The sequence below is a fragment of the Styela clava genome, chromosome 12 (genome assembly GCF_964204865.1).
Source record: "Styela clava chromosome 12, kaStyClav1.hap1.2, whole genome shotgun sequence".
In the NCBI taxonomy this organism is placed as follows: domain Eukaryota; kingdom Metazoa; phylum Chordata; class Ascidiacea; order Stolidobranchia; family Styelidae; genus Styela; species Styela clava.
The window spans coordinates 4,322,041-4,332,906 of record NC_135261.1 but is presented as its reverse complement, the minus strand read 5'-3'; the positions used below and the strand labels follow the sequence as shown (position 1 = coordinate 4,332,906).

General features: G+C 38.2%; 1 protein-coding gene across 1 annotated transcript; it reads right to left on the bottom strand.

The window, feature by feature from the left end:
• Nucleotides 1-1,929: 1,929 nt before the first annotated feature.
• On the bottom strand, nt 1,930-5,508 carry LOC120330212 (uncharacterized). The gene is made up of 4 exons (XM_039397076.2): nt 5,077-5,508; nt 4,749-4,922; nt 2,998-3,091; nt 1,930-2,285 (listed from the first exon to the last, which is right to left on the bottom strand). Exons 1-4 carry the CDS (start codon nt 5,365-5,367, stop codon nt 2,218-2,220), a joined length of 627 nt encoding a protein of 208 aa, XP_039253010.1. The 5' UTR covers nt 5,368-5,508; the 3' UTR covers nt 1,930-2,217.
• Between the last annotated feature and the right edge of the window lie 5,358 nt (nt 5,509-10,866).

Below are 10,866 nucleotides of genomic sequence, written 5' to 3'. Positions count from 1 at the left end.
TCAAAATAAAAGAAAATAAAAAAATAGTTGTGGAAAAACATAAAAAAAAAATGAAAAAAAAATAAAAAATTAAAATTATAAATAAAAACGAAAATAAAATAAAAACGGAATGAAAAGAAGAAAAAAAAAATTAAAAAAAAAAAAACGTGAATAAAAAGAAAATGAAAAGGTTGACAACGATGGGCCGCGCGTTTTTATTTTGAGGAAATATGCTTCGGCTTGGGACCAACGTTGTCATGCATAATCCTACGCGCACATACGGTGTTCCCTGGGTTTCTAACTCATTACTGATTTTCTTCAGCAATATTAAATAAATCCAATATGCAAATGTACTATAAATTCTCCATGATACACGTTTAACTAGAAGTTATATATATATATATAATACTGATAAGAGAATATAGAATTGAGTACGAAAATTCGAGAAATTTGTTTTTACGTGTAGAAGGTAATTGAATTGGAGAATGCTGCTTAAATGCTCAGTTGTCCAGACACTTGTGCGATACCGATACCGTCTTATCGTACCCGGTACCCAGCCTACAGTCACTCATGAAACGAGTGGGAGATACGGATAGTCTGGTGCAGGGGTTCCCAAACTTTCTAGAGTCGGAACCCACTATTTATTACCACAGCTTATGGCGACCCACTTAACTTTGATTTTCTGATAAAGGAACGCAAAAGACCTCTTCCAAAATAAAAACATAGTGTTATTCTTCAAAAGAAAATAAATCTAAATTCTGTCTAAATTTCGGGGAAACACGGTAAGAAGTGCTGTACAGTCTACAAAACTGCTATGCGTAAAAAAAGCCACATGATCATTCTTTAAGTAGCAAATTTTAGTTCTTTTGAGAAGATCGTAAAAAGGAAACTTCCACAGATTAGAATTTAAATGCAATTTAATTTCTTGAAGATTCACGTATTCGAGTCGCCACCAATCCTAATAACCAGTATGATTATTCAAAGCTTTATACATCTTTTCACGACCCACTAAGATTCCTTTTGCGACCCACCAGGGGGTCGAGACCCATAGTTTGGGAACCGCTGGTCTAGTAGAATATGGTGAATCGAGGAATGGATTGAAATAAATGGTTGAGCCCACGCGATTTATTATTCGTCTGGATCGGTACGTTACGGCTGTACGGTATGCCGTACCGGTGCGGTACTGGTATGCCATACGTATGCACATGCCGACATGCACGTTCCATTGAAATCAGGTCTAACCATAATCGCCTTCCAGCCTCATGGTTGTACGATCAGACAGTAGTGGCTAGAGCCGACAGACGAGTCTACTGGCTGCGTTCAATCCATCCCTCGATACACTATATTCTACTAGCTAGACTATCCGTATCTCACATTCGTTTCATGAGTGATTGCATGGGTACAGACGGTTCCGGTATCGCAAGAGTGTCCGGACAACTGAGTAGTTGAGCGACATTCTCCAATTCAATTATTTTCTACATGTAAAAACAAATTTCCCGAATTTTCGTACTCAATTCTATATTCTCTTATCATTATTATAAATGTATTACTTCTAGTTGGACTTGTAGCATAGAGAATGTATAGAACATTCCCGTTTTTAATTTAATGAATATTGCTCAAGAAAATCAGTAGTGAGTTAGAAACCCAGGGAACACCGTTTGTGCGCGTAGGGTTATGCATGACAACGTTGGTCCCAAGCAGAAGCAAATTTTCTCTAAAATGAAAACGCGTGACAACGATGGGCCACGAGGCGGCCCATTTAATTTTAAACGCGGAACACCTGAAAGTCCTCCATGGAACACCAGTGTTCCGCGGAACTCCTATTGAAAATCACTGTATGTTCAGCGCCCATTACTATCCCGAATATATATAAATATGACGACATGCGGTATCTTACATTTGCAAATTGAAGACGGTTGTTTAATTTATAAATCAAACGAGTCTGTGGATTGATGCAATCGTTTATTACATTTGTATAGAGGAATTATAGTATGAAATATTTGCATAATTTTTAACAAATCAATACTGTAAAAAATGTTTCCGAATTTCGAGGGTAAAATGTTCGGCTCGATTTTTAATCGGATAGCAGGTTTTTCATTCAGGACTTCTTGAATGTTTAAAATAAAAATAAAATTGGTTAGCGTCAACTTTGGGTATAATGAAAACTTTGTGCGGGGTTCCATTTTAGCCCCTTTAATATATATATACACTTTTCTCGCTTCACAAAAAGTTGTTGTCTTAGTTTTCGTAAGCTGGAGGAACATTGTTGAGTTGCATCATATCGCTGCTTGCGGTTCCCTTCCCCACTGCAAGGCAAAGAGGAAACGAGTGTTATTATAGCAAACAGGATTTTTATATTCATCCCTGAAGAGAGGAAAAGCGGTGGCTCAATCATACGCCGAACCATGGCTTCTCGTCAGATTACCAACCTATGTCGGGTATGAGATTTGTTAATTATTTGTTTCAGATGCAAAATCTTTATTGTGGAGGAAACGGTAACCGACCAACAGTTACGTGGACCACCTTACGGCCGTGGGGATTTCAGCAATCTTCTCGCACAGAATTATCCTCGCGGGACTCGATCACCCTGCGACGGCCAGTCTAGTAATCACCAATTTATATTCATAGGCGATACGTACAGTAGCCGTTTTTTTAATATTTCAATTAAATGTTGAAACAATATAAAGCAACTACCATGCCTCGCTCAGTTGGAAAATAAATCAACACACAAAATACATGCTATTGCACCGCTAAATTTTCACAGTTGCGGGAAACAAAATATTCACCATTATATACAACAGGGGTCCCTAAACTTTTGGTGTTATGGAGCCCCTGAAGACTTTGAATATTATTTACGGAGCATGCGCACACTTTAGAGGGAACATTGCCCCTCATTGCCACATTTTGACGCTACCGTTGACAAATTAAATTAATGGCATGGTTTACCACACCAATCCCTGGGGCTTCGCATGGAGAACTTTTAGAGCCTCTAATATAAGACAATATAATATTACTTACTCCATCGCGTCCATTTAACATTTTCGCAGAAGAGAACATCCTGATTGTATAAAACCATTTTTTCTGATATCTTACTGCCTTTTACGTCCAATTCCTGTGGGAATAATTAAGAAACTGCGTCATGTTAAAATTAACGTGGTAACTTTTAGACATAGCAATATAGTTTAGCTAACAATTGAAATGTCTATAGTTATACAAGCAGAACATCATCATGGCAACGAATAGAAACTGAAAGTCAATATCGGAAATTTCCATCGTCGTCTACAACAGTCATAGCAATTACGAGCTCGTTAAAAGAGCCGCCTTTTTAGCGTATAATGAGTTTTCTGTTGCGTAAAATGTTCAATCCATGACAACTACTAAATTTTAAAATGTCTCTATATATTAATTTAATTGTGTCCAACGTTCCAACGTAGACATTCCTACAGTAAAATACCACGGCGATCTGTGGACATAAAAATATGAGATAAGCTGCCTGATGTATTTAAATTGGATACCTATTTTTGCAATCTTGCGAACTCGTTATCGCCGTTAGAAAAATATTAATATCTGGTATAAAATTTCGTATAATACAATTTTACTTTATACAATGAAAATACATATAAAGTACAACAGTAAATCCAAAATACATATTCACCGCCTCGAATACATGATGTCAAACAGTCACGCCAGTACGCCACTTGTTAAAAGAGCCGACGTTTTCAACCGAAAACGATTATTCTGTTATGCAAAATAATCAATCTATGACCGATTTGGGCATATTTAAAATGTCTTGCTTTACTAATTTAACTGTCTTCAATTTAACCTGTGGTTGTGTCGACAAAACAAGAGTCACTCTTAAACACCACGGCAATCAGCGGACAAAAAATGTGTGGTGAACTGCCCCATTATATATTGTTTTGATCCGTATTTTGTGAATTCGACAAATTTGAGAAGCACCTGTAACACTGACTCCGCTCAATCGCAATGCTGCTCCGATTATTTTCAAGGATAAAACTTTTTGAAAATCTGCTGTAAAATCTCACAGAGTAAAATCTATTTAAGTACAATAAAAATTGATCGAATATACTTTAGATAAATTATCTTATATATATACATATATATATATATCATCACAACACGGGGAAATCGCGTTTTTCAACTTTGTTTAATGTTAACACGAAATTTTTGACGGCAATTACAAAGTAATGAATAAAAGGCTAATCCCGCCCACAATTAACCGTGTTTCGATTTAGTGACGACATGTTTCTAAACGCCGATCAAACATAATATGTGCCCTTGGAACACGACATTTTGCGATTTTCAATGCCTATAAAAGCGTTTTTAGACTGTCGTGGCCTCAAAAAAACTTACATACGTTTTATTTTCAGCATTTTATATTGCCGCTTTTCAATCAAAAAATTTTGGTCGTGGATTTACTCCTTCGTTTGTCCTTCGAAACTCAGATGAAAATCAAAAATGCAGGTGAACTAATGCAGATGAACTAATAATAATAACTCTCACTGGATTGCCGATTCCGTGCCAGTACAAAAATAAAATAATCATTATCGTTATCGTGGCACAAATTTGTGATTTAGAGAGAATAAACACCAATATAAAGGCGTTTACTGTGTAAAAAACATGTCAGGATGATGAAAACAATCAGCGATTTTAGCAAAAGGCAATTGCACGCGTTATTGGCCACTTTTTCAGTTTTCAAAAAAACTCGAAGGGGGTCAAAAAAAAAAGGGACTGATTGGCTGTCAACGTACCCGTCCGATACCGCCTTCACGGTATCCTTCAAATAATTCTGATAAAACTTCAGCATCCATATTGCAGTCTTTCAGATCGAGATGTTTGACGCCAGGATTTTTCAAAATACGACGCAATTTCTGGGCGGCGCCGGCATCAATGTCGGTACTCCCGCTTAAATCGATGTAACAAATCTAAAACGTGAACATTGAAAATAAGAGCAGTTTTGGCTTTCGTGTTCATATATATGTTGTCTAAAATCTAAACTATCGTTATATTGTTGCCACGATGTCTTATATCTTATACGTTAAATAATTCATGAATGCAATAGAGCAACATTGTACTTACCGGGGATTCGGGCCGTTCGAGAATAGCATCCAGTACGTTGTTGAGCAATCGATCAATTTGTAGAATTTTAGGCATGATGAGCTTCTGCAAGTTTCCAGTTGTGCGGATTATTTTACAGACGTTACTTAGATCATCTCCCTTCACTGTGGTCTTGATATGAATTTCTGTGACGTCTCTTGGTTTAATCAAAATGCATTTCACGTCCGGATTATTGCTGCACATTGCGTTGATGACGTCACCGTCTATTACGAGATCCATTACTCTTTTACTTGTTGACTCGTTGTTACCCATACCGATTAGATTATCCTTTTAATATGTTAATTGTGGTAACCTAATTTTATTTTTTTACTTCACAAACAAATCCATCCACAAATAGTAGGCTTTAAGTAACTGAAACGTTAGCAGCACCTTAAAGCAGTACACAATGAAGTGATAAAGCACCAACAAAACATGACTCAACTAAAATAAGCTGAGTATGACTCAGCAGATAAATTACATTTGCCAGAAAACATATGAGTTGAGAATACCAAAATATGCAATAAATACAATATAAATTATCACATCAACCTAGTTTAAGACTGAATATAAAAAAGTATATTATATTTAACGCCTGAGATCCGAATTTCCGACACCTCCACGACCCTGATGACTGCACAACTGTTCTCAGAATGTTTCCCGGCTATTTAGTTTGGGGGGAAGGGGGTGTGCAAATTTGGTGGGTGGTAGATATTTTGTGTTTAATTTCACACTCCAAAATTATGTGGTAGCGGAGTGAAATTTTAGTGGAAGCGGAAGAAAATTTCTGACTGTTCTAATTTTCGTTCCGCACCATAAACTGCCAGCTAATGTATCGTTATCCACAGCTTGTCATATATACATATAATAATATTTTACAAACTAGTAGACTATATACTTCGATAATAAAGCAAAACGCAGAAGTAATAATTGAAACCCGGGAATCAATACAACTTTATAGCCTTCCTACCAGACAGGTAATAAATACCCAACTGAACAAAAGACAGGATATTCTATTTCGCCATACCCCAAGCGGAGCGCGCAAAACGAGAGGAAAGTCGGACTCTTTTGTTACAATGTTTTTGTTTGTGTGCGTGCCTTTGATATAATATCTGTTTTTAATAAAACAAACTCACTTAAATTGCGAAGCAATAGTTGTTCCACTTTATGCACATTTACTACTCGATTTATAACTGGTAATATTTCTATACTGACTCATTTTTTCTGGCAATCAAATTAAATTGAATTTTATCAGCCAATCAGGGGCACGCAAGCAAATACGTTTTTATATTCTGATTCGCCATTGTTACGAAATAAACAAAGAATGTATCAGTTCTGTGATGCACGGGTCCGCAAATACGGGATCGTGACCCAAATTCCGCACTGGGTCGCAAAACAATTTAAATTTGCCATAAATATAAGCATAGCGTATGTGTAGCGTAACCTTCTAATTAGAATTATGGTTGTTTCGACTTTGTTATTTACTGCCGTAACATTGACCAATCAGCATACGTGCAAAATTTGACGTAACAATAAACGTTTTAGCAGCCGCTCAGACACTTTTGTGTCACTCAAACACAGTGGCGGCGCGTGGTCATTTTGACAACCGGGGCAAGCTACTGCGGGATCAAGTCACCCCCATCTACGGGGACAGGATGAGCGCTGTAAGTTCTCCCATCATTTTATGAGTATAAAAACCATTCCATCGGTAACAACCAATTGGCGAAAACGACAATTTTTAACGATAAGAAAGTGTCTTTAAAACCGGTCCAAGTCAAGGGATTAATAAATATAGACATAGTTTATTTTGAAACCTCTTCCAAAAGGAAAGGCAATATTTACCCAGATAAATACAATGGCATATTAACAGAAACTTCGGGAAAGCAGACAAAACCTAAAATAAGGTTTAAAACGTTATTTTGAAGAAAGAAAAGTAATGCAAAGATAAGGACATGCGTCGCTCACTCATAGATATATATGCTGCTAGACTTCTACTGCTTGAACATATATGCAACACGCACACACGGTTTCTTTGAAGCAAATTGCTCAATAACGCGCTGATTAAAGTCATGCATCCCAGAAATAACGTCTCTGTGAATGGATAAAACAGCCAAGGAATTTAATCTATCTTGCTTCATTGTGTTTCTGAGATACGTTTTAATACGCTTCAGCGTGCTGAATGTTTGCTCTGCGTCGGCGGAAGAAATAGGCGTCGTCAAAATGATGTCCAGAAATTTTGCAGACGCCGCAAAGGTAGTTACTAGAGTGTTATCTATGAAGAACCCATAGAGCCCGCAAGTTGACGTGATGTTCAAAAAAGTTTGATTGGTGTATATACATCGAAATTCATTTTCCAATTTACCCACTTTATCATGGGGTAAAATTTGGAGACAGTAGCCAACAAATGGATGGGAAATTGACGAGCAAATTTTGACAAAATTTTGGGGTTCATCAAAGAGAACGCGGCAAGGTGTTCAGTGCGCAGACGATCGCCTATTTGATTCACCAGATTGTCACAGCATTCCTTTGCAGACAAAATCAAACGCTGCGTTGTTTGCCCGCGGCGTAAAGAAGCACTCCATGTGTCGTCGTATTTTATTGTTTCCTGGATACGAGATACAGCATCGCAGAAGTCTGAAATACACGACTGTACAGACGCTCCATCCATTAGCCTTGACTGCAATGCGCCGTATAATACATCCACGTGATAGAATATTGTGGAGAAAAAATGAAAAGTCACCATCTTCTAGCAGACGCTTCAGACCTGCCGCCTCCCTCACAGAGCGTTCGTCCCAAACCGGAGAGCTCTGAATGCCATTGAAACACTCAATGAGCTCAGACCTAATTTCGGACACGCCCTGCACCACGCGTGATTGGAAGTTCCAACGTGTTGGTGCACAAGCTGGGAGACGGAGGCTACATATCTGGCGAAGGAGGTCAGAGCGCTCCGCCGAAACGGAAAAAAATGAAGAAAACCCCGAAACATTTGCAAAAAATATACGGACGAGAGGGGTATCAAGACACATATTTTTAATAACGAGGTTAAATTGGTGTGCATAACAATGTAAAAAAATGCGCATGAGAAAAATCTTCTTTTATATAAACTTGAACACCATGTTTCGACCCACTCATGACTGCCGCGCCGTCATAAGTTTGAGCTATCAATTTTGACTTCGCGTTGTAAGGCTGTAACACTTCTTTCAGTACAGCCGATATCCCGCAAGCCGTGCGATCAACGATTGGTACAAAGCTGTGAAATCTTTCGGTAGGTTTACCATCTTTCACAAACCGAAAAATCACAGCCAGTTGGGAAACGCACGTGATGTCAGTTGTCTCGTCAGACTGAATAGAAAGGAACTGGCAATTCTCAATTTCCAGAGCCAAATGTTGTAAATAAATTTTATACATTGAGTCGAGCAAATCATTTTGGATATCCTTAGATGTCCCTTTCGAAACAGTTGCGGCATCAAGATGATCTCTCAATACTGTATCTAGGGATGCGGTGTATTCCACCATATCCAAAAATACCCCTCTATTAGAAGAGCCAGCCCGTTCATCGTGCCCACGGAGGGACAGCTCGTGACAACCAATGAACTTCAAAACATCTATCAAGCGACCGAGAACATGGCGGTTTTTCTCGACGTTTTGGTTGTGCCGACGAATAGAAACCGCGCGTCCTTCATCCAACTGTGCTGCAATATCAACATTTCCGAATGTTCGGTATTTTACTGCATTGTCCAGATGCTCCATAGAAGATTGATGATCCCTGTCACGCTCGGAAAAATGTTTACGATCTCTAAAACCAAATTTACACCAATGTGAGTCACGGGCGGTAGCAAAAAGTAGGCAATAAAAACAAAAAAGTGCATTTTTGTCCTCGCTGTAACACAACCATTCGTGTTTTTGATACCAAGTTTCTGCGCAGAAAGTACGCCGACGCTTTTCTCCGTCATGGGATTGTTCCAGTGAACAATTTTTTGGTTGATAAGGCCCAAGACGTTGTACCTCTAATTTTTGTTCCAGCGGCAGCTGCGAAAACGGAGTGCGAAGTAGTGCATCAACCTTATTCATTATGAGGTCTAAGGCTAAGAAATGCGAAGCCGGAAAGAAGTGAGGAGCTCAAAAGGAATGTGGAAAATCGAAAGCAAATGGACTAGAGGTCTCTAACTGATTCAAATAGCGAAACAAGCGACAAAAACGAAGGCGAGGAAACTATCAACTCTCCAAGCAACCAACGAACGAGAAGGAATGCGTGAATATGACAACACATTGTTGTAAGAAACTTCGGCATTGTGTCGTCATAATTTCGGGGCTAGCCCCGATCGGCCCCGATGATTTAGTAAAAGAAACAGAAAACAAACGAGACAAACGCGGCGAGTGGAAGATAAAAGAGAGAATACGATATACAATGAGTAACCGGGGCAAAATCGGCGTCGCCCCGTCGACGTTCGGCGAAGGCTTTGCGAGCGAAAAATGAACTATGTCGGGAGAATATGGCTAGTGTAGACAGTCTGTGCAACCGATATTGAGGTATTTTTCGAATATTTTTTATTATACCGAAAAAAAAACCGGGGCATTGCCCAGGTTGGCCCTATTGACGCGCCGCCACTGCTCAAACAGCTTTTAATGGTTGTGAGTATTTATTGTTTTTGCGTGCTATTTGTTAGGTTTAAGTTATATTTTGGTAAATAAAAGTCTAAATGAAATAGCGACCGGTACATTTGAATGAAAGTTTGTTGAATATTTTGAACTGAAATGATGGTTTGAAACATATAAACCGGTTTATAGGCGTCGAATCGTAAAACCACCCTTAAAATGAGTAGCAACAATTTTGCACAGGTTGAGTATATAGAAAGAATTTAACATCTTAAAATTCGGGGAAACATTCATTACGTAGTTGTTTGCATCGTTATTATCCTACGACGTAGTCAATGGACGTTTCCTCGACCCTTGACCCCAGAAAAATTATTTCTATACTTTGATGTTTATTTGTTTGGATGCTTATTTTGCGAGTGTTTTGAAGAGACGGCATTTACAAACTGATTTACATGATCAAAACCATTATTTTTATTGAAATATACAATCATGTGTCTTTTATATGTACTAATAGCTCATTTTAGCCTAGTCTAAAGCAGCTTTCCCGGAATAATTTTTGATTATTGGAACTAAACTAAAACTCATCGGACTACATAATGACAACTAAAACACTTCATTTACGACCAATTTTTGGAAACACAACTGAAAACTGACAGATGAACGCAACTGCAAAATCGAGGCAACGTTTACAACCATGCTTGAATATCTGAACGAAGTGTGTGAGCCGCTCCAAAGATTTCAGTTGTTACGTCATTGGTGACTTTTTGCTGAACGGTCATTGTTACGGAAGTAAATAAGGAAATCGATGCTCGGGGTAACATCCATTGTATTGTTTCGTAGAAATGCGACTAATGCGAGGTTAGTAGTAGTTGTGTGGGATTGCTTGATAAGACAGATAATGAGATTTTAAGTTGCCAAGTTTCATATAATTTTGTGCAAGTAAATTGCTAGTGTCAATAATAGTCCTAAAATCGACCATTAATTACATGTTTACCAAATGCTTGGGTCGCGAGAAATTAGAAAATATTGTTTTGAGGTCGCGCCAAAAAGTAGTTGCGGACCCCTGCTGTAATGCACTAACGCGTGTCGCCACTCGATATCCAGTAATGTATTGGTTTCTCGCGATTATTTTACTCCGAATTATCCGTTTTTGCTTCTTTTTACATTCTGTATAAAATA